At 40.3% G+C, this 25693-nt stretch overlaps 1 protein-coding gene across 1 annotated transcript in view; it reads right to left on the reverse strand.

Annotated features, from left to right (window-relative positions):
* Positions 1-2387: 2387 nt before the first annotated feature.
* Positions 2388-25693, reverse strand: part of npr2 (natriuretic peptide receptor 2) — a 160866-nt gene continuing 137560 nt past the window's right edge. Inside the window, exons 21-23 of the mRNA XM_072252432.1 lie at positions 24813-24911; positions 19031-19122; positions 2388-3005 (exon numbers count right to left, since the gene is read on the reverse strand). Of these exons, the coding sequence (XP_072108533.1) occupies positions 2943-3005; positions 19031-19122; positions 24813-24911 (254 nt within the window). The 3' untranslated portion in view covers positions 2388-2942. The remainder of the gene's footprint in view (positions 3006-19030; positions 19123-24812; positions 24912-25693) is intronic.

A 25693-nucleotide genomic window follows, 5' to 3' on the forward strand; every position in this document is an offset into this window, starting at 1 on the left:
TCTCCTTGGAGCAACGGAGGATGAGAGGTGGCCTGATAGAGGTGTACAAGATAATGAGAGGCATTGATCATGTGGATAGTCAGAGGCTTTTTCCCAGGGCTGAAATGGCTAGCGCGAGAGGACACAGTTTTAAGGTGCTTGGAAGTAGGTACAGAGGGGATGTCAGGGATAAGTTTTTTTATGCAGTGAGTGGTGAGTGCGTGGAATGGCCTGCTGGCAATGGTGGTGGAGGCTGATATGATAGGGTCTTTTAAGAGAGTTCTGGATAGGTACATGGAGCTTAGAAAAATCGAGGGTTATTGGTAACCCTAGGTAATTTCTAAGGTAAGGACATGTTCGGTGCAGCTTTGTGGGTCGAAGGGCCTGTACAGTATTGTGCTGTAGGTTTTCTATGTTTCTATATCCTTTACTGATCAGATCTGCATGCAATATTTCAAGTGTGGACTACCCAGTGTTTGTACAGCTGCAAAATAAGGTCTTGGCTCTTATATTCAATACCTCTGGCTTTGAAGGGTAGCAAGCTAATTGCCTTCCTTGTCACTCTATCACCATTTTCAAAGAGCTGTGAATTTTTACCTCAAGGTCCCATTGCGGTTACAATTCACATTCTGGATTAAGTTATATCTGTCACTGTTCTGCTGAACATTCCAGATACTTTATATCCCTCGATAACCTTATCTTCTTTTATCTGTATCCTATATCTTATGATTTTAATTTTTATCTTCACACCAGAAAGATAGTGGGTAAATTGGCTAATTATAGGTTACTGGTTTATTTACTTAGTTGTAGAAATACTTGTCATGGCAATTATTCTATTAAATTGTATGGGACAAGAACGCATAATACTTAACAAGTAAAGATCCAGTAGTATCAGATTAAGGAATGTAATTTAAAGCTATACTTTCAAAGTTGGTGAGCTATGAAGGAAGGAATAATTTAGAAACATTTGAGTTGAGAACATTCAAAGAAAAAATACATGCTGGTTGAAACAATTGCACCTGGAGTATAGAATGCAGTTATGCTATACAATATTAAGGAAATACTATGATGGACATTCACTGTCTAGAACCATGGGGTCATTTTGTTTTTGCCAAGCTTAGCTTTCTAGCACAGCAGCTGACACTTGTGGAGCTCAAAAAATTGTTTTTGAATAAGTTAAAATTCCAACCAATATTCTTTGCTCAGCTTCTTGTGATAAACGGGAGCCAACCTTCATTTTTTAAAATGTAAATTGCAGGTAATAATCAATCTGAAGTTAAAAGGATAGTTTTGCAAACAGCAGAGTACAGGATGCTGGCCCATAGCACTGGGCTGGTTGCAGTGCAAGGCAATGGGGTTATATTAATTAGTCTGTTTCAAATCAGACAATGCATTCAACTAAGTTATTTAGTTGAAGGAAACTTGTGGACCAGATTGATACTATCACTTAGCACATCAAATATCTGATGTATTAGTAGTTGGAACAGCAAGAATGACAGGAAGACTGAGTGACTAGACTCCATTCCTCTGCCTTGGATTTCTATGATGGATGATTTGCTCATCCGTAACTCGTTATGTCTTTTTAACATATAGGAATTGTACCTGTGTTTTAGAAATCTTTGTGTTTCAGAATCATTTGTAATTTGGAAATCTTATATAAGATAGAAGATCTCTGAGTTTTCAACGTGTTTTAAGAATTTTGTCTGGATTTAAATGTGTATCACTAAATATAAATGAACTGTCTTTAAACTGCTTTGATAGCTGGAAGTATCTCCTCCGTGCTAGGGGAAGAGGTTATCCACTACTCAAGTAGTGGCCATTGGCAGCTAAACCTGCCGTGCAGTATAAACAGGGAAGTAAACTAACTTTTGAAGAGTAGGTGGTTACAGCATAACCTCCCTTTAGGGAGGGCACTCATAGCAAGCTACATTGGACAGTGCTTAAAATCTTCATTTTAGTTTAGAATTTTGCGGTCAGCAAACACGATATCATCACAATAGAAGTAGTCTAGAGGATATTTATTAGACTAATTCCTGGGATGAGATGATCTAAAAAGGTTAGATTTATATTCATGGGAGTGTGAATAATGAAGGATGATGTTATTCAAACATTCATAAGGTACTATGAATGGGTATTTAAATTCTTGAAAGATCAGGTTATTAATTGCAATGGAAGTAGCATAGAAGAGGAATTAAGGCTTGGGGCAGATCATGCATGATTATATTGAATGGTACGGCAGACTTGCGTAGCCAGGTGATCCTCTACTACTCCCATTTTACTCTGTTCTTAATTCCAACCCCAAATTCTTTTAGTCTTGAAAGTATCTCTGAGTTTAAATAATAATATCCACACACAATATGGTCATCTCTCATGCTGCCAAGCAGTAACTGAAATGACAGTCAATCTGGTTTTATCTGGTTTATTTGAACAAAATATTTAGCAATATCTTAGATACACAGTATGTACAGCTTATATGGGGAAAATTTCAGGGTAGAAATTCACCTTTACTTACCAGTGTTAAATGGATGTGAGAAAAATCAGATAGCGAGAATCGTCCTGTCCTAGCATTTTGTTCCATCGGAGAGACCAATTACAACAAGCAATCAGAGTTCCCACACCCAGTTAGCTCCAGAGAATAAAGACAACTTTCTACACTTTATAGTTAAATTTCTTCTCAAACACATTATATAAATCTTAATATAGAAAGCACAAAAAATAAGGGTTTATTGTTTAAAAGTATTCAGCTAAGAAGAAAAATGATCTTAATAAAAGTTACTTATTTTGCAGATTTGTTCAGGTATGAAATATACCCGGGATAATTCTAGGCTACAGATATCTTCTAAAATCTGTTCTGCAGAAATTAACATAACCAAAATTTGTTTATGTAACAAATGAACTACAGCTTGAACAATCACTGTTCTGCAGTATAATAGTGTACAAGCAATTTCACATCAAACATCATATTAGATATCAGAAAATTCTTTCTGTTCACCAAGCAGCCAGTACGTCCTCAATTTGCCTTTGCCCTGTCAAAGACAAAGCAAATGTTAAACATACATAAAGCCAAAACTATCAATAACACATATATTTGGCAATCTTTGCAATTTCAGTAAACATCATTTCACCCAGTTGCATGATGGATAATGGCAATAAACCAGATAAAGAGGAAAAACTTTTTATCCCAACTTTTTCTTCTGCAATAAGCTTATAGCAAATCAATGGTAATTTATGGAATTGATCTGTTTTTTTTCCTCTCTTTTCACAAAATCTGCTTGTTACTGTCAATGTCGCCATTTATTGTTCTTCTCTAACTGCCTCCATAAGACATAGGAGACAAATTAGGCCATTCAATCCATCAAGTCTGTTCCACCATTTCTTCATGGCTGATTAATTTTCCCCCTCAGCACCATTTTCCTGCCTTCTCTCCATAACCTTTGACATCCTTACTAATCAAGAAATTATTAACCTTCATTTTAAATATATCCAATGACTTGGCCTCCAAAGCCATCTCTGGCAATGAGTTCCACAGATAAAATTAGTTTCATTTTCCTTAGTAGTTCAAAGGCAATTAGAAATCCACAACGTTGGAGACTTTGGGATGAAAAATAAACCAGATTAAGTAAGAATGGCAAAGTTCCTCTCCTTAAAAAATTTAGTAAATCAGATGGGATTTAATAACAATCTCACAACTTCGTTTTTGAGATCAATTAGTTTCAGCCTACTTAGCTGTAGAAATTTTGAATACAAGGAAGAAACAGATTCTTACTCTTAACATCTTGCTCCAATTGAAAAGAATACATGGGCGAAGATAGGATTAGATATAGCAAAAACAAGGGGGATGACAAGTGAATGGGGATAAGAGATTGTCAGTAATCTGTATCAATGTAAGTGATTTAGGAATTGGAATTCTTGGAGCTGCATTCAGGTAAGAGCTTGCTTTCAAATATATATTTCTTTTTTTTGTAATTTATTTTTTATTGAATTTCATCATCAAACATTTCCATAAGATGTATTTCAGATACTGTACATATATACCATATAATCATATTTGTCACAAACCTCCACATAATACTTATCTGAGGTATACATTTATAGAAAGGAGAGGAAAGGAAGAACAATCGAAAGAAGAAAATTATGTACAGAGCAGGGAGTGATCTTGTTTTTTACAACATATTCATTGACTTGTGAGAATAAAATCAGGCCTCTAAGGTGTTATGTAGTTAAACCATTCTTTCCAGTATGAATAAAATTGTTCCAATGTATGATTAACAGATGCTGTTATCTTCTCCATTTTGTAAATGTTCATTGTAATTTCCATCCATACATTTAAAGTTGTGCTCTCCTGTGATAACCATTTCCTGGTTATGATAATGGGGCATTCCCAGAAAATATGATAATGGTTTGCATTTTGATTTCCACAATTTCTCCAGCAGGCAGAGGGATTACTATCATAATAGGATTTCTGAGAGGGTGTAATAAAATATATTATCAAGTTTTTCCGCCCAAACTCCCTCCATTTCTGTGAACTGGTACACTTCCATTGATACCTCCATATTATTGTCCAGTCTTCCTCAGGAATTATTATCCCTCCTTCCTTTTCCCATTTTGTTTTAATGTATGAAATCGAATGTGTTTTAAGATTTGACAAGCCCTTATACATGCTTGAAATTTTTCTACTTCTGTTGTCTGAATTATATGCTTTTCTAAATAGCTTTATCAGACATGTATTTGCCTTGGTTACATTTTTAACCGTCCTAATAAAATACTGTTGCATCAGTAAATACTGGTAAAAATCATGTTTTTCTAATAAGTGTTTCTCTTTGAGCATTTTAAAACCGAATAGTGTTCCTTCTTTCATTATGTTGCAAATAGATGTTATTCCTTTAGCTGTCCAGTCCTTAAATCTAGCATCCAATTTATTCGGCGTAAAATCCGAGTCATATAAGAATTGCAATGTCTCTCTCTAGTTTATATTCTTTTATAATAATTTTCCATATTTTAAGAGTCCATTTCACCCTTGGGTTGTCAATATTATTTATGTAACTATATAGGTTGTTATCAGCCAAAATTGCCTGTATGGGGATGGAAAGTATCCTCTCCTCAAAGTTTTTCCATTGAGCATCATATGATGGGTTGCACCAGCATATCACAGCTCTCAATTGTGCTGCAAAATAATAATCTCTAAGAGAAGGTAGGCCCCATCCCCCCTTTTCCTTGGCTAATTGCAAAGTTTTGAGACGAATCCTAGGCCTTTTACCTTGCCATATATATCTTGATAGTATCTTGTTCCATTCATTGAATTGATTTTGATTAATCTCTATTGGTAGGGTCTGAAAGAGATATAGTAGTCTGGGCAGTATATTCATTTTAATAGATTCAATCCTTGAACTCAGACCAAGAAAAGGAATTAGGTTCCATCTTGTTATATCTTCCTTAATTTTTTATATATAGGCTGATAATTGCATTCTGATAATTTTGCCAAATCTTTTGGCATATTGATGCCCAAATATTTGAAAGACTCTGTTTGCCATGCCCAAGGATATCTACTTTCAATTTCTCTTGCTGGGTTGTAGTTATATGAAAGTAGTTGGGCTTTATCTATGTTGATCTTGTATCCTGATAATTGGCCATATTCTTCAAAGGATTGCATCAATTTAGGTAAACAGTATGTTGGTTACCGTAGACAGATCAAAATGTCATCCGCATAACAGGCCAATTCATGCTCTGTCCCTTTAATAGTAATTCCCCTGATATCTTGATTTTGCCTGAAGTATTAAGCTAATGGTTCCAGATATAATGTGAAGAGTAGTGGTGGCCATGCACAACCCTGTCTCATGCTCCTTTCTAGGGTAAAACTATCAGATAAATATCCATTGATTTTAATCCTGGCAGTAGGATTGTCGTACAGTGCCTGTATAGTTTTAATAATTGTGTCATGTAGACCAAATCTATGTAAAACTCTGTAAAGGAAATTCCAATTAACCGAATCAAATGCCCTTTTAGCATTCACGCTTATCACTATTGCTTCAATTTCATTTTTTTTATATGATCCGTAATTGAAGTGTCCTTCGTATATTGCCTTGTGTTTGGCGTTGTTGTCTAAAACCTATCTGATCATTATGTATCAGTGTGGGTAGAAAATCTTCTAATCGTTTGGCCATGATGGAGGTAAATATTCTATAATCCACATTAAGAATAGGTATTGGTCTAAATGACCCACATTCCATTTTATCCTTGCCTTCTTTCGGTATAGCTGAGATTATCGCCTCCTTCCAGCTGGGTTCAAATGTATATTTCTGTGGTTGTGAGCGATGATCCCTTTAAGAATTCCTCGGTTGTCGTTCTGTGGAACGATTCAGTGAAATCCACCCTGTATTTGTATATGCAAAGTGCCTGTGTCTGCTCCTGACCTGGGTCCTGTTCATCTATAATTCTGACTATGCCAATACACTGGGCATGCATTTCCAGCTTAAGCAGAACTTCCCGGTGGCCAACATTTTAGTTTTGATTCCCATTCCCATTCCGATGTGTTGATCCATGGCTTCTTTGTGTGCCAAGATGAGATCACCCTCAGGGTAAAGGAGTAACACCTTGTATTTTATCTGGATGCCCTCCAACCTGATGGCATGAATATCTATTTCTCCTTCCGGTGAACAAAGTTCCTCCCACGCCCCTCCCTCTATTCTCCAGTCTGACCTTTTACTTCTTCTCACCTGCCTATTATTTCCTCCTGGGTCCCCTCCCCCTCCATCCCTTTCCACATCTGTCCACTCTCCTCTACTATCAGATTCTTTCTTCTTCAGCCTTTGACCTTTCCCACCCACATGGCTTCATGTATCACCTTCCAACTAACTTCTTTCTCCTCCCCCACCTTTTAATTCAGGCATCTTCCCTCCCCCTTCCTTATCAGTCCTGAAGAAGGGTCTTGGCCTGAAACGTCAACTGATTACTCGATTTCCATAGTTGCTGCCTGACCTGCTGAGCTCCTCCAGCATTTTGTGGGTGTTACATAGAAACATAGAAAATAGGTGCAGGAGTAGGCCATTCGGCCCTTCGAGCCTGCACCGCCATTTATTATGATCATGGCTGATCATCCAACTCAGAACACCGCCCCAGCCTTCCCTCCATACCCCCTGACCCCCGTAGCCACAAGGGCCATATCTAACTCCCTCTTAAATATAGCCAATGAACTGGCCTCAACTGTTTCCTGTGGCAGAGAATTCCACAGATTCACCACTCTCTGTGTGAAGAAGTTTTTCCTAATCTCAGTCCTAAAAGGCTTCCCCTCTATCCTCAAACTGTGACCCCTCGTTCTGGACTTCCCCAACATCGGGAACAATCTTCCTGTATCTAGCCTGTCCAATCCCTTTAGGGTCTTATACGTTTCAATCAGATTCCCCCTCAATCTTCTAAATTCCAACGAGTACAAGCCCAGTTCATCCATTCTTTCTTCATATGAAAGTCCTGCCATCCCAGGAATCAATCTGGTGAACCTTCTCTGTACTCCCTCTATGGCAAGGATGTCTTTCCTCAGATTAGGGGACCAAAACTGCACACAATACTCCAGGTGCGGTCTCACCAAGGCCTTGTACAACTGCAGTAGTACCTCCTTGCTCCTGTACTCAAATCCTCTCACTATAAATGCCAGCATACCATTCGCCTTTTTCACCGCCTGCTGTACCTGCATGCCCACTTTCAATGACTGGTGTATAATGACACCCAGGTCACGTTGCACCTCCCCTTTTCCTAATCGGCCACCATTCAGATAATAATCTGTTTTCCTATTTTTGCCACCAAAGTGGATAACTTCACATTTATCCACATTAAATTGCATCTGCCATGAATTTGCCCACTCACCCAACCTATCCAAGTCACCCTGCATCCTCTTAGCATCCTCCTCACAGCTAACACTGCCACCCAGCTTCGTGTCATCCGCAAACTTGGAGATGCTGCATTTAATTCCCTCATCCAAGTCATTAATATATATTGTAAACAACTGGGGTCCCAGCACTGAGCCTTGCGGTACCCCACTAGTCACCGCCTGCCATTCTGAAAAGGTCCCGTTTATTCCCACTCTTTGCTTCCTGTCTGCTAACCAACTCTCCACCCACACCAATACCTTACCCCCAATACCGTGTGCTTTAAGTTTGCACACTAATCTCCTGTGTGGGACCTTGTCAAAAGCCTTCTGAAAATCCAAATATACCACATCCACTGGTTCTCCCCTATCCACTCTACTAGTTACATCCTCAAAAAATTCTATGAGATTCGTCAGACATGATTTTCCTTTCACAAATCCATGCTGACTTTGTCCGATCATTTCACCACTTTCCAAATGTGCTGTTATCACATCCTTGATAACTGACTCCAGCAGTTTCCCCACCACCAACGTTAGGCTAACTGGTCTGTAATTCCCCGGTTTCTCTCTCCCTCCTTTTTTAAAAAGTGGAGTTACATTAGCCACCCTCCAATCCTCAGGAACTAGTCCAGAATCTAACGAGTTTTGAAAAATTATCACTAGTGCATCCACTATTTCTTGGGCTACTTCCTTAAGCACCCTGGGATGCAGACCATCTGGCCCTGGGGATTTATCTGCCTTCAATCCCTTCAATTTACCTAACACCACTTCCCTACTAACATGTATTTCGCTCAGTTCCTCCATCTCACTGGACCCTCTGTCCCCTACTATTTCTGGAAGATTATTTATGTCCTCCTTAGTGAAGACAGAACCAAAGTAATTATTCAATTGGTCTGCCATGTCCTTGCTCCCCATAATCAACTCACCTGTTTCTGCCTGCAGGGGACCTACATTTGTCTTTACCAGTCTTTTCCTTTTTACATATCTATAAAAGCTTTTACAGTCAGTTTTTATGTTGCCTGCCAGTTTTCTCTCATAATCTTTTTTCCCCTTCCTAATTAAGCCCTTTGCCCTCCTCTGCTGAACTCTGAATTTCTCCCAGTCCTCAGGTGAGCCACTTTCTCTGGCTAATTTGTATGCTGCTTCTTTGGAATTGATACTATCCCTAATTTCTCTTGTCAGCCACGGATGCACTACCTTCCTTGATTTATTTTTTTGCCAAACAGGGACGAACATTTGTTGCAGTTCATCCATGCAACCTTTAAATGCTTTTAAATTTCTGCCTCTCACACATTGGTGACTGCTCAATAATGAGATGGCAAGATTATTGAAGATTGAAACAGATCATGTCTGTAGATAAGATCACTAAATATAATGGGTCAGATCCAAAAAGAAACAGAGAAAAATATTACACACACAAGATGCTGGAGGGATTCAGCAAGTTAGGCAGCATCTATGGAAAGGAACAATATTAGCTTCTATATCAAGATGACTGGTGTATAAAGAGAATTTAGTTTCACAGCAGCTGTAGGAAGGGCTTGTCAGACTACTGGAGTACTGTGTATAATTCCAACAGCTCCCTTGAAAAAAGAACCCTGGCCTTGAAAGGATAGCAGTACAGATTCACATGAAAGTTACTTGGATCAACAGCTAGATTTTTAACCACGATCCTGTAAATTAGACTTGCACCCACTGGAATATAAGATGTTATGGCAATACTTCACTGAAAATGTCCAGATATTTAAAGAACTGATAGAGTAAATATAACAAAACACTTTTGGTTCATGGGAAATCCAGGCCACGGGGACATATTCTTAATATCAGAGCCAGGAAACATTTCCTCTTGCAGAGGCTGGCTAAAGTGTGAAATACTCATAAAAGCCAGCAGATGTTAGCTATATAGTACACTTAAACACAAGATCAAAGACAATATTAAAAAGGGAAATGGAACTTATAATCAGTTGGATACTTTAAGGTGCAGACGGGCCAAAATTTCTTGGAATGGCAGAACAATTATTTGCCCTGCTCCAACCCAGTCCTTCAACTCATGATGCCTTAGATATCAGTATCTCAAATATCAAATCATATCCTGGATAATCAAATATTTAGTAGTGTCACTCCTCATTTTGTAGATCCATTGTCAAACAAATTGCCCCATAATTTGGGTCCAACAGATAAACTTGGCATTTAACGGCCATCCTATAGTCTTTCCAAATGTGATTGCCTAATCGAGAATCATTTTGCATTGTTGGTTGCTGCTTCCAAGCAGCTGGCTGAATGTTACGCCAGAAGTCAGGTGAGACTTTAATGCAATAAACTCAGAAAATGCTGGAAATATCCAACCGTTTAGGCTGCATTGTTGGGAAGAAAAGCAGTATTAACTTTTCCAGTCAAAAGATCCTGTCAGCACTTTGTCAGAGCCTTTTCTGAAGCCATCGCCAACTCAAGGTTAATCCAGGACTGAGACAGGAAGGGATGCACTCTAATTCATGAACCATGGAATATTTTCTATTCCTAACCTTAGTCAGGAAAGGTGCATTTGCCACCACCAGGTGCATCGTCATAAAAAAATAACAAGATTAGTGCCAGTGTTAGCACTATACTGAGGTTTTACTCCTTTGTTTGTGAGCAACATCAATATCAATGACTAAAATAAACTTGTTAAAAATCAAAAATGCCCTTTGAGGTTGGTATAACCTTAGGCATGGCTAACGTTAAATGTATCAAAAACTTTGAACATTTATGAATGCCGCTCAGATTCAGTAATATTCAAAATCTATGAAAAATTGAAAGAATTATTTTAAAATAAACAAAGCACAAGAAACTGTTTAATAATTTAAAAAACATTTAACTCAATTATTTTTTAAAAAGGAAAATTATCTAAAATTTACCTTGCCCCTTCACAGCCATTGAAATTGAATCATGGTTCTGAAATGAGTTTAATCCAATTTCCAGGGCAGATCCTCCAATCTACACACTGCAGATTTGCTACAAATTTGTAGTCTGCCCCTGAACTCCATGAGGAACCCATTACTGGAATTCAGCTGAGAAATCACCAGTGACGAGTGTCCACAGCTTCTGCATTTATGAACTGCTGGCATTTATCTACCTGGCCAATTTTTTGGATTCCTACAATGCCACTTGAAACAACAGAGATTTGCTGGAGCAAGTTCAGCTACAGAGTTGCATGGATTCCAGAAAGAGGGAAGGCAGAAAAGGGAAAGAACAGGACTCCAAGAAAGAATTGGGACTAAATGGTTATTCTAGTAGAGAGCTGGCATACACATGATAAACCAAATGGCATTCTTCCATGCTCCAGCGGCTCTGAATCCAGGTACATCTGAAGCCATTGAATACCCACTTTGTTGAAATTATATGATGCTATTCTGGGATAGCAAAGTGGCAAATGTTTTTCTCCGTTAAATTAATGAGCTGTAGCGGTAACTGGAAAACAGAATGGTTCATGAAAACACTGGGGAGCTTTCCTAGTTTTGTTTCTTCACAGTGGATGCTTATTTTAGATACTGTTCTTAGGACTTTGGCATTTTGTTTTGGTGCTTCAGTTGAAAGCATTTGAACGTTTGGAAATGCCTGTTCCTGAATTATTCGATATTAGTACTGAATGCTTTGAAAGCAGGGCAAAATATAATTTGGCTGCATTGATTTTAAGTTAGTTGTTTATTTGAAATGGCAAAATGGAAAATGGGAACAGAGTCAATATTTTATTACCCCAGTGAACGGAAGGAATTTCTTAGGATCTTAAAAGTTCAGATGATTAGCACACAAATGAATCCCTTTGAAGCAAAATGGCTAAATTTCCATTTCTGGGGAATGGAATTAATTATTTCTCACTACTGGCAATTAATTTATGTATATTGGTGAGTTTTCCCTAGTGACTTGATAACACACATGACTGCTTAAGATTTAAAGCTGTGGGCTGCAGTTTTGCTGGAATTGACTAAATTATTTGATCACTCAACCAGCATCAAGTCATTTTTCATCAATGACTCAGTTGGACTACAACCCTGATATTGGTCCTTGTGCCAAATGGTACTGACATTAATATAGTTTAAATTTGTTATTACAAATTGAAGTAAAGAACTTTACAAAAAATCTCTTTAGAGTCCCAGCTCCCATAACTTGTCTTTCCGCAGTCACTAACATTCATAGGAAACAAACCATAATGATTTCATGTCTCTGTTAATGCTCCTCCTTAGTTATTCCACCAGAATATATCAATAGACATTGAATGAATTCATGATTCACATTCAATTTGTTTTTCTTCCCTGCAACTGTTCTTTAAAAGCAATTGTGTAGAATGGAACATATTTATGTACAGATTCAAGTTGACGCAATTCTATCTTACAGAGAGTGAATTAGCTTTTGCTTTACAAAGGAAAATTTAGAATTGACAAGATCATAGCACTTTAGAAAGTGAGAGACATTGACGGCTTAAGTTGAACAAACAAAATAATCAGACTTTGTCCACAGGATTTAAATTGATATACACAATTCTGAATCTTGACGAGGAAATGGAAGAAAACAGCAGTACATATGGAGAACAGATCTGTGTAAAAACAGTCAATGTGCTTCAAAAACTCAACAAAGCTGATATCGTCCCCCAATGGTTTGCCTATTCAAAGTATGATTGACTGAACTGTACAGGTCACAGCAGCTTCAAATGATTAACTGAGTTTAGAATGGCATTAAAATGCTACAATTGGTCTCAAGTGCTGCAGGATTAGACAAGGAGAAATAGTTATGATTTCTGTTTCTTAACGTTATTCACTGACCTGCAACAGAAGTATATGTGTGGGTTGCAAAAGAGAAAATGGCTGGGATATCAATTTCTCATGGAATATGCTTTGGTGCTGTTTACAACGTCATACAAATAACAATTTCATGCCTTGCTACACAAGCTTATATTGTACACTTTTAGTGAAACAAATGGGTAGAACAACTTTTATTCTGTAACCCTTAGAGAAATGACTGATTCATCAAAAAGTAGATCTTGCAAAATCATGTTTTTTTTTTGTATTGTGCTATTTGGGAACAATTCAACTATGTGGCACAAAATACTCTGCAGATGCTGGGGTCAAAGCAACACTCACAACACGCTGGAGGAACTCAGCAGGTCGGGCTGCATCCGTGGAAACAATCAGTCAACGTTTCTGGCCAGATCCCTTCGTCAGGACTGAAGAGGGCGGGACAGAGGCCCTATAAAGAAGGTAGGGGGAGGGTGGGAAGGAGAAGGCTGGTAGGTTCCAGGTGAAAAACCAGTAAGGGGAATTTTAAAGGGGTGGGGAAGGGGAAGCAGGGAGGTGATAGGCAGGAAAAGTGAAGAAGAAATAAGGGAAAACACAATGGGTAGTAGAAGGAGGCAGAACCATGAGGGAGGTGATAGGCAGCTGGGGGAGGGGGCAGAGAGAAAAAGAGATAGGGGAAGGGAGAGGGAGGGAATTACCAGAAGCTGGAGAATTCTATGTTCATACCAAGGGGCTGGAGACTACCTAGACGGTATATGAGGTGTTGCTCCTCCAACCTGAGTTTAGCCTCATCATGGCAGTAGAGGAGGCCATGTATGGACATATCCAAATGGGAATGGGAAGCAGAGTTGAAATGGGTGGCTACCAGGAGATCCTGTCTGTTGCGGCAGACAAAGCGGAGGTGCTTGACGAAGCGGTCCCCCAATCTGCGTCGGGTTTCACCGATGTAGAGGAGGCCGCACCGGGAGCACCGGATGCAACAGATGACCCCAACAGACTCACAAAGTGTTGCCTCACCTGGAAGGACTGTCTGGGGCCCTGAATGGTGGCAAGAGAGGAGGTGTAGGGACAGGTGTAGCACTTACGCTTACAAGGATAAGGGCCGGGTGGGAGACCCGTGGGGAGGGACGTGTGGATCAGGGAGTTGCGGAGGGACCAATCGCTGTGGAAAATGGAGAGGGGTGGAGAGGGAAAGATGTGCTTAGTGGTGGGGTCCTGTTTAAGGTGGTGGAAGTTGTGGAGGATAATGTGCTGGATCCGGAGGCTGGTGGGGTGGTAGGTGAGGACAAGGGGAGCTCTGTCCCTGTTGTGGCGGGAGGATGGGGTGAGGGTCAGTGCGGGAAATAGAAGAGATGCGGGTGAGGGCATCATTGATGACAGCAGAAGGGATGCCACGATCCTTAAAGAAAGAGGACATTTGAGATGTCCTGGAACGGAAAGCCTCATCCTGGGAGCAGATGTGGCGGAGATGGAAGAACTGGGAACAGGGAATGGCTTTTTTGCATGTGGTAGGGTGGGAAGAGGTATAGTCGAGGTAGTTATGGGAGTCAGTGGGCTTGTAGAAGATGTCAGTGGACAGTCTGTCTCCAGCGATGGAGACCGAGAGATCGAGAAAGCGGAGAGAAGTGTCTGAGATAGACCAAGTGAATTTGAGGGCTGGGTGGAAGTTTGAAGTAAAGTCGATGAAATTGATGAGCTCAGCATGGATGCAGGAAGCAGCACCAATGTAGTCGTCAATGTAGCGAAGGAAAAGTTGGGGAGCAGTACCAGTATAGGTTTGGAGCACAGACTGTTCCACATTACCAACGAAGAGGCAGGCATAGCTGGGTCCCATGCGAGTGCCCATAGCTGCACCCTTGGTCTGAAGAAAGTGGGAAGAGCCAAAAGAGACGTTATTAAGTGTGAGTACCAGTTCCACCAACCGGAGGAGAGTAGTGGTGGTGGAGAACTGATGAGGTCTATTGTCCAGAAAGTAGTGGAGGACTTTGAGGCCTTCTTGATGGGGAATGGAGGTGTATAGGGATTGGACATCCATAGTGAAAATGAAGCGGTCGGGACCGGGGAACTGGAAGTTATTGAAGAGGTGGAGGGCATGGGATGTATCCCGGATGTAGGTGGGGAGGGACTGAACTATGGGTGACAAAATGGAATCCAGGTAGGCAGATACAAGTGCCAACTATGTGGCACCTCCCTCCTCTTTCTCAAACTCTCTGTCTCTATCTCTGGAGACTGTTTATCTACCGATACCTTTTATAAGCCCACTGATTGTCACAGCTACCTGCACTATACCTCTTCCCACCCTATAAAAATTCTTTCTCTCAGTTCCTCCATCTTCACGGCATCTGCTCTCAGGATGAGGCTTTTCATTCTAGAACTAATGAAATGTCCTCCTTCTTCAAAGAAAGGGGCTTTCCTTCCTCCACTATTAATCTCACCCACTCCTCTTCCACTTTGCACACGTCTGCCCTCATCCCATCCTCCCACCACCCCACCAGGAATAGGGTTCCTCTTGTCTCCATCTACCACCCCACTGGCCTCCATGTCCAGCAGATAATTCTCCACAGCTTCTACCATCTTCAACAGGATCCCACCAGCGAGCACATCTTTTCCTTCTCCACACCTTCCACTTTCCACAGGGATCATTCCCAACGTGACTCCCTTCTCCATTTGCCCACCTGCACAGATCTCCCTCCTGGTACTTAACCTTGCAGGTGGAACAAGCACCACATCTGCCCCTACACCTCCTCCCTCACTACCATTCAGGGTCCCAAACTATCCTTCCAAGTGAGGCGACACTTCACCTGCGAGTCTGCTTGGGTCATCTACCGTATCCAATGCTCCCGGTGTGGCCTCCTGTACCTCGGTGAGGCCCAACATAGGCTGGGAGACCGCTTTGCCGAGCACCTATGCTCCGTCCACCAAATAAAAGCAGAATCTCCTGGTGGCCACCCATTTCAATTCTACTTCCCATTCCCATTCTGGCACGTAAGTCCATGGCCTGCCCCACTGCCACAATGAGGCCACACTCAGGTTGGGAAAGAAATACCTTATATTTTCTTACAGAAGCTTCCAGTCTGAAGGCATGAACATCAATTTCTCGATCTTCCAGTATTTGCCCTACCCATTCATCATTCCCCTTTCCAATTTCCCTCTCATACTTTATCTCCATTCCTGCCCACAGCTCTCTCTGGTGCTCCCCCTCTCCCTTTCTTCCATGGCCTTCTGTCCTCTCCTATCAGATTCCTCCTTTTCTAGCCCTTTATCTCTTTCATCAATCAACTTCCCAGCTCTTTACTTCACCCCACCCACTGCCAATTTCACCCAATCAACTACGACTGTACTTCTTCCTTCCAGCCCACCTCCACCTTCTTACTCTGACTTCTCATCTTTTTTTCCTAGCCCTGATAAAGGGTCTCAGCCTGAAAATCGACTGTTTACTCTTTTCCATAGATGCTGCCTGGCCTGCTGAGTTACTCCAGCATTTTGTGTTTAGAACTTTGATTTCCAGCACCTGCAAATTTCCTCATGTTTGTGATTCAACGATGTGGTATTTGGGTATCAATCACCTGATTTGGATTGGTTAACTTACTCATGGAAAGATATGACTACTGCATTTGGAAACCTTTCAACTTGCATTTCTACTGAAAGAAGGACAACTTGTCAATGATACCTATTTGGATAAATTTTGCAAAGCACTATACTAGAAACCTTTGATTTCAAAAGGTTCAAGGTGTGCAAGAATCCAGTGGGATTGGATTTTAAGTCTTAAACACTAGATATCAGAAAGTGAATTTATATGAGTTTTGCAGTTTTTATCATGATTATCACTGAAGAGATCTTAGAAGTAACTTTTAGTTTAACTTTTTATTGAGTTGTCAGTGGAAGATCAACTGCAGAGGTCATTAAATCACCAGCAGGTAGAGAACTGAAGCAATAACATGGTTTAGTCTATTTCTGGCATCTTTGTCAAGTTGTCAATGCATATCATGTGCTGAAAGGCAACCAGCTAATTGGAAAGGCAGTGGGAAATTTGCCAATTGTACATGCAGAGAGAAGATGGTGAAGATTGATTGTGCAATTGGCAAAGGTGATACAGATTGTCTGAGAAGGCCAGGAGAAAGATTGGCCCTATGAGAATTAGCAACAGAGTTTTCAAAGGGGTTTCTACAATGTTTGGCAGTAGCTCATTTCTGAGCAACTGGTTCTTTATCCATTATATATTATCTACTGTACGCAATAGGTATTTCTTACACAGAGCCTTGCAAAGTTAATCCAAATGGACGTCCCTGACAAGCAGCCTTTGTGTCCCCAGTACAAATGCAAGCTAAAAATTATCCAAGTTCTTCTATCAGTGAGCTTTCCATCACATTTGTCTCAAAGAAAACTTATCCATCTATTTTCTCGTTCACGCCAAGATTATGGCCAGTCACAAAAAGATCAAAATGATAATTAGTGTGTTTAAATGGACATTTCCCCCATTGCTGTCAAAACCAATCTTAGTCAATTTTTAAGACTTTTTTTTCCCTGAAGGTGGTAACTAATGTTAATTTATAGATCTATGATTGAATGTAGAATTTTGGCTAACCATGAAAATGGTCTTGCATACAAATGTGTAGAGCCATAGCATGATAATTAGCTAACTAGCTTCCAACATATTTATTTTTATGTTATATGTCAATGATTTGGATGATGGAATGAATAGCTTTGTTGCAAAGTTTGCAAACGATATGAAGATAGGTGGAGGGCAGGTAGTTTTGAGGAAATAGACAGGCTACAAAAGGACAGACAGATTAGGAAAATGGGCAAAGAAGTGGCATTTGGAATACAGGGTCGGGAAGTATATGGCCATGCCCTTTGGAAGAAGAAATGAAAAGGTTGACATTTTTCCTAAATAGAGAGAAAATACAAAAATCTGAGGCACAAAGGGATTTGGGAGTCCTTGTGCAGGATTCCCTAAAGGTTAATTTGCAGGTTGAGTCTGTGGTCAGGAAGGCAAATGAAATGTTGTCATTCATTCCAAGAGGACTAGAATATAACAGCGAGGGTGTGATGTTGAGACTCTATAGGCACTGGTGAGGCCTCACTTGAAGTATTGTGAGCATTTTTGGGCCTCTTATCTTAGAAAGGATGTGCTGAAGCTGGATACGGTTCAAAGGAGGTTCATGAAAATGATTCCAGGATTAAATGACTTTTCATATGAAGAGCGTTTGATAGCTCTGGGCTCTATTCACTGGAATTCAGGAGAATGAAGGGTTTTGAATTTTAAAGGCCTCAATATAGTGGATGTGAGGAGGTTGCTTCCTATGGTGGGAGTGTCTAAGACCAGAGGACATAGCTTCAGAATAGAGGAATTTCTTTAGCCAGAGAGTGGTGAATCTGTGGAATTTGTTGCCACAGGCAGCTGTAGAGGCCAAGTCTTTATGTACATTTAAGACAGCAGTTGATAGATTCTTGATTTGTCAGGGCATGAAGGGATTTGGAGGTGGGGGGGGGAGAAAGGCAGGAGATTGGGGCTGCGAGGAAAAATGGATCAGCCATGATAAAATGGTGGAGCAGACACAATAGGCCAAATGGCCTAATTCTGTGCCAGTCTTTTATATGTTCATTGCCTCAATGCAAACTGACAGTCTAAATCAGTTTTTCAATTTATTTTGGATCACTGAGACTACTCAATATGGCTGCACTCTCTGTTGATGAAGCATACTCTAGAGCAGGGGGTCCATAGACCCCTTACTTTAATGGTATTGGTCTATGGCATTAAAAAAGGTTGGGAACCCTTGCTCTAGAGATCTAGAATCTATGAATCTTTCTACTACGACTTTAATCTCCAATGCTTGGATGATAAACCAAAACATCAGATCATCTGTTGATAATATTTTTACAATTTTCATTAATTGCAGAAATTTTACAAAACACAATGGGCAGGCAGTCCATCCAATCATTTACTGACCATGTGGGATTTCTGTCTTTACCACATGTGAAACTTCAAAGAATGGGGATGTACTGTTTTTTTCATTATTTAAATCTTTTGTCAAATTCTTTGCATAGTAGCAATAGGATTTCAGGGTAATTTTTTTTTAACTGGGCAAAAATTAAATATGAGGTTAAAAATTAAATATTCAGCAGTCATGTTTCAAAAATACTTCATAACCTATGGGATACTCTAAAAAAAAAATGTCATGGAGATCACCACATCATTTAATTGCATTGTTCAATCTTTCTTTAGCAAGAACTGCACCTCAGTTGAACTTCGAATGAAGTATGAATTTATAACCACCGTTATATCACTGTCAATACCAAAAGGTATTGTTAGCATCGATCCTTCATCGTTTAAAATTTTCTAGATGGCTCATGTTCCATTCATAGCATCAATAACCATGATTCTGAGATTACCATCATGCTAAACCTGATTTGGATATAAATTTACCTTCATTTCAACGTCTCCACGGAGTTCCAGTTTAAAACTTTTGAATTCATCCAAAACATTCTTGGTCATTGAGGATACGTGGATTTTCAATGCTAACAACAAAGGTAAATGTCAACAATGAGATGAAAACAGAAATGTACTCGAGACTAGTTTTCTTTAAATTGATTTTTGTGTTTTAGCTTTTGCTGCCAAATTCTTTATGTGGTTCTAATTTCAGGAACTGTTTAGCTTAAGGGTTTATCTTAGCTTGGATATGGCCTCTGAGGGCTCTTGCAGCCGACTAAGTTGACTATCACATTTCAAGGGTATAGTAACTCAAAGTCAAATTCCGGGATGGCTGTCCTCAGATCTATTTAAGTTTATAAATTAGTCCAAAGAATGTTACAGATTTAACTATTAACACATTTTCAATCAAAATAAAATATTTTTTACTGCCATTTAGAACTTTTTCTTCTGAGTCTTACTACAAAAATAATCATGAATTTACACGCTTCACAAATTACTGAATTTATAGTCCTTAGGTTTTGTTCCAGCTACTTGGTGCAAGGCTCACATTGGTACAAGTGCTCTTTGGGTCCCATTGACTGGGTATTAAATCACAAGGGGCGAGAGGGGTTTCAGCAGGATGCCAGCACGATTCCAGCACCAACCATTCACAATAAAGGTCTTGATAAATAACCAGATAGGAGGTTGCAAGACATGAAACTATGAAATTCTGAACAGGTAAAGGTCTTGCAAAATATAACATAACCCTACTATAATTACTTTATTCTGCGGCCAATCTCTTGTTCTTCTCATAGCTGGCCAAATTAATAGGCAAATTCAGTGGTTAGTATTAAAACCAGCAAAAAAAAAAGGCGACAGCTGAGGACGACTGGCAATAATCTCCATCAACCTGAACTGTGCACAGAATAGATACACTGTTCATTTCCATCTTTTGGAAGAAGAAGCTTCTCGATTAGTTGGAGGAGTAGAGGAAGGATGCTTTGGAATCATCGGTTAAAGGTAGGGGGAGGTAGTGGGTTGTGGCAGAGTTTTCTCAAGTGAATGCAGCAGGAAGGAATTCACATTGGAGGAATGCCTGTTGTGGCGGCAGATAAAGACTGAGTTGCTGACATTCCTGATCCTCATGGTTCAGATGCAGTTTTCCTGGATGAATATATCTCCTGCCGCTGTCAACTCATCACCAGTTTGCTGGTGTAGTTTTCAAACATACACTCTTTGGCCACCTTATAAGGGACACCTATACAGCTGTCTGTTAATGTGAATATATAACCAGCCAATCATGTGGCAGCAGCACAACACTTAAAAGCATGCAGACATGGTCAAGAGGTACAGTTGTTGCCAAAACCAATCATCAGAATGAGAAAATAATGTGATCTAAGTGACTTTGACGGTGGAACGACTGTCGGTGCCAGGCAGGGTGGTTTGAGAATTTCAGAAACTGCTGATCTCCTGGGGTTTTCACGCACGAAAGTGTTTAGTTCACAGAGAATGGTGCTTGAAACGAAAAAAAAATCCATTAAGTGGCAGTTCTGTGGGTGGAAATGCCTTGTTAATGAGAGCAGTCAGAGGAGTCAGACAAGACTGGATCAAGCCGACAGTAATTCAAGTAACCACACGTTACAAAGGTGATGTGCAGAAGAGCCTCTCTGAACCCACAACACAGATGGGCTACAGCAGCAGAAGACAAGTGAACGTATATTCAGTAGTCACTTTGTTAGCTACAGGAGGTACCTGGTTTAGGATGGTGGTAGAGACAGATACATTACGGTTGTTCAAGAGGCACTTAGATAAGCACATAGATGAAAGAAAAATAGAGGGCTATTTGGAAGGGAAGGGTTTGATTGATCTTGGAGTAGGTTAAAAATTCTGCACAACACTGTGGATCAAAGGACCTGCAGTGTACTGTACCGTTCCTTTCTCTACACGTAGTTGAGCACAGAGTAGCTAAAGAGGAATCCAATCTATTCAGTATGGAGTAAATTTAGTTTGCAGGTACTGTCAATGCCCTTGCTGTCATTTTGCTGATGAACAAGTTAGGGCAGGAATTGACGGGATTGGATTTTTCCCACTTTTTGTTGATGGATGCACCTACAAATTGGATTTCATTCACTTTCAGCAAGCCAAAAGCTGTGCATAGCAAAAAGGCCAAATATTGCTTAATTGTTGGTTTGGTCGAAGGAGACAGAGGATGTCCTGATGAAGGGTCTTAGCCCAGAACGTCAACTCTTCATTCCTTTCCATAGATGCTGCCTAACCCGCTGTGTTCCTCCAGCTCTTTGTATGCGTTATTGTGGATGGTAGCAGAGGGTAGATTCCCACACTGTATGTATGTGACTAGCAGTGTGTATGTGCACCAGGGGTCAATGCTGCGTCCTCTGTTGTTCTTCATCGATATGAAGAATTTGGATGACAATATATTTGCATGGTTGGTAAGTTTGTGGATAATTATAAAATTGGTGGTATGGTGGATAGCAAAGGTGATTATTTAAAACCCAACACCATCTAGACCAACTGAGAAAGTAGACCAAGGAATGGCAGATAGAATTTAACTCTGGCAAGGGCAAAACCTTCCATTTTGATAAATTAAACCAAACCAAATTAAACTTTTCAACACTGAGCAATGAACTGAGCACTGAGTGAATGAACTGGGACACTGATGAAAGCACTAGAAATGTTATTATGGCCATGCTGGCCACTTGGGGTAGATCACCGATTTCAGGTGAAATGCGATAAATTACAGGGGCAGTATTCGTTGACTTAACAGCAGCATACGACACTGTGAATCACAGAGGCCTTCTACTGAAATTATGTAAAATGTTAAAGAACGAAACCAGAGTCAAAGTAATAAGAAGCCTCCTAGAAAATCATCGATTTTATGTAGAAATGAATGGAATTAAGAATAGGTAGCATCCACAAAAGAATGGACTACCACAAGCATCAGTTCTGGCACCTCTACTATTTAATGTCCACACAAACGACCAACCAACCTTTCGTAACACACGCAGGTTTATCTATGCAGACAACCTATGCACAGCAACACAAGCCAACTCCTTCCAAGACGTTGAAGTACGATTTACAGCAGTCCTCGAAGTAATGAAGCAGTATTATGAAATATGGTCTCTGAACCCAAATTCATCAAAAACTCAAGTGTGTGCATTCCACCTGAGGAATCGAGAAGCAGCTCGGAAACTCAAGATCTTCTGGTGTGGGAAGGAGCTCGAACACCATCCGACTCCAATTTACCTCAGCGTGACACTGGATAGGACGCTCTCATTTGCCACCCACATCCAAAAACTCCAAGGGAAAGTTGGCTCTTGCAATTCTCTCTTGAAAAAATTAGCAGGCACGAAACGGGGAGCTAATGCTCACACACTTAGATCAACTGCCCTCGCACTCTCCTATGCACCTGCAGAATACTGTGCACCTGTGTGGGGCAGATCAGTTCATGCGAAGAAATAGACCCATTGCTTAACGAAGCCTGCTGAATAATCACGGGCACACTGCGCCCCACACCCACTAACATCATTTACACACTTGCAGGCATTGCTCCCCCAGAGATCCGAAGACTCATTACAACAAAAATTGAAAAAGGTAAACAGAACTCGGATCCACGGCACCCACTACATCACATGTGCCAGTTTCCAACCGCCTGAAATCGAGGAAAAGCTTTGCTACAGTGGAGGAATTACTGCACAGAACATCCCCCCAAACATACAGGATTGACCTCTGGCAACAAACAGAAGCCAGAACCCCACCAAACAATACAGTGCAAGACCCCACAGAAATGTTATCAGACGGGGCACTGCTTGGCAGACGGAAGCAGTGCACTCTCAACAGAGCGAGAGCGGGAGTTTGTAGGAAGGGAGACAAAGTGGGGTTTAAAGACCAGCGGATCCTGTGAGTGTGGCGAAAGGGTGCAGAACATTGAACATGTTCTGCGCAACTGCCCACTCTCACCTGATTTAGCTGACACTGACCTGCTCAACATCAACCAAACAACACGAGAGTGGCTGGCTGTCCGGTGTGACAAGATATGATGATGACCGATTTCAGGACATGTTCTTCTGCAGATTTTGGCTTATTAGTTAAAGATTGATACAGCACATGAACAGGTCTTTCAGACCAACTCATTTATGCCAGCAAAGTTACCAACCTGAGCTAGTCCCATTTCCCATGCTGTTTGTCCCATATCCATGTGAAAAAAGGACATAGAAAGTAAATGTGAGAACCCTGGACAATTTTGTAGAACAGAGAGGCATTGGGGTACAAGTACATCATTCCCTGAAAGTGGCCAGACAAGGTGATGAAGGTGATTGGTATGCTTTTCTCCATTGGTCAGGGCACTGAGTTCAAGAGCTGGGGCATCATATTACTGCTATATTAAACATTGGTGAGACCACACTTGGAGTATTGTTAGAAGTTCTAGCTACAGGAGGGATGTCTCTCTAGGCTGGAAAAATAAGTAGAAAAAATTCACAAGGAGGTTACTAGGACTGAAAAACTTGAGCTACAAGGAGAGAATGGGGCTATAGACTGGAGTGAGATAGTGAGGAGTGACTTTACAGAAGTACATAATATCATGAGGGGCATAGATAAAATGAATGGTTACTGTCTTTTTCTCAGAGTACGAGTCTAAAACTAGAAGACATAGATTTAAGGTAAGAGACGAAAGCTTTAAAGAGCACCTGAGGGGCAACATTTTCACACAGAGGATGATGGGGTATTTGTAATGAGCTGTCTGGAAAAAGTGGTAAAGGTAGGTCCGATTACAACATTTAAAAGACATTTGGACAAGCACATGGTAAGGTTTAGATATGGGGTATATGAGGTGTTAAATGGGGCTCGCTCAGGTAGGCAACCAGGCCAGCATGGATGAGTTGGGCTGTAGACCCTGCTTGTGTGCCATATAAATCTATAACTAATCAGCCAAAATCTGCAGGGAAAATATCCCGAGATCTATGATCCACCCCCAAGTAGCTGGCATGGTCATAAAAGTGATTCCAGTGCTGCAATCAGTGTCACTGCTGAGGTTCCCAGTGAATAAACACCTCAGCAGCTCTAACACTGGAAGATTTAATCATTGCACAGTCTTTGGACCAGGGAAGCTATGAAGAGTACTCTGGAAAGAATTCTGAAGTCTCCAAGTTAAATACATTTAAATGGTAACAACATTCCATTTCCATGGCTGCTAGCCCAATTTTAAATTAATACCAGGACAAGGGTCTATACAATGAAAAATACAGCAATCCAACGGTGGCTTTTGTGATTTGGGGTAATGGGAAGGATTTAAGAAACAGAGTCTTAGAACCGCTACCAAGTGCAGCGATTATAAATCAGGAGCAATGGAGTTGGACGTGATTTCAGTGGCAGGATAATCAAAATGTAGGATATGCTGTAATAGTAGACTGGAAAAGAATATTGTATCCATCAGCCACTTCCAATACCCAATGGGTTTATGGCTGATCTGTAGATTACCTACAGATCACTTTTCTTGGTCACTTTGTCCCTTCAATCCTTTGGTTGACAATCAACCTCAAATGAAAATTAACAAGATTTTACACTGTTATGGAAGAGTACATTGAAATATCACCTATTCTAATTTCTGTAAGTTCTAGTTCTAATTTTTGGCTACATCAAAAAATCTAAGTCTTCAATCAGCAGTTTTTATAATTTCCAATGAATATCTTAAAATATTCAAAATAAAAACACTCTTTATACTTATACATTAGATAAAATGAACAACCTTTAAAAATATTTTTTCTTAATGAATGCTTACCCTCTCCAGTAGATTCCATACGAGATGCTGTATTAACAGTGTCTCCAAATAGACAATAACGTGGCATTTTTAACCCAACAACCCCAGCACACACTGGACCTGATGAAGTAAGCAAAAAGAAAAATGGTTCCCAATTATTCTTGAATCATTAAAATCATCTTTTACACACAACAGTATATTTCACTGTGGAACTTTTTGGAACAAGCACAAGCAATGAATCATTTAAAACATGTCTTCCTAAATAACTCCAATATGTATGTTTTCTTTGGCAACAAATTTGTCTACTTTCACTTGGTAAAGAAAAATTAATTCACTCCCAAGGTGAAACAAATTTCATGCCCCATTTTTAACTGTAAGGTTGCCTTAAGAGATGGCCATGATTCCAGGGTGGAGTCATAATGGGATATTGTAAACAGTGAAGAACAATTCAGGAAGTGGTTTTACAGAAGGTTGGTGGGATGGGGGCAGTGGAAAAAGGAAACTGTTCTTGGTTAAGGAGTCATTTGTCTAATAAATTAAGCAGTTTTAGACCAGTTGGCTAGCAGTTGCAGAGGCTGGATCAAAAAACCAATTCCTTCAGCGCAGTCCCTGGGATTCACCAGTGCCCTTCAGCAAATCAGAATCAGATTTATTATCTTGATGCATAATGTCATGAAATTTGTTGTTTTATGTTGGCAGTACAGACCAAGACTTAAAAATACAAAATGAATAAATAGGGCAGGAGTGGAATAGCGAGGTAGTGAGCATGGGCTGTTCAGGAATCGGATGGCGGTTGGGAAGAAGCTGTTCCAAAAACCTGTCATCCTTACCTGGTCTGATCTATGTTTGACTCCAAAACACTGCCATTCACTTGAAAGACAATTAGGGATGGGCAATAAATT

The sequence above is a fragment of the Mobula birostris genome, chromosome 3 (genome assembly GCF_030028105.1).
Source record: "Mobula birostris isolate sMobBir1 chromosome 3, sMobBir1.hap1, whole genome shotgun sequence".
NCBI classification, from domain to species: Eukaryota; Metazoa; Chordata; class Chondrichthyes; order Myliobatiformes; family Myliobatidae; genus Mobula; species Mobula birostris.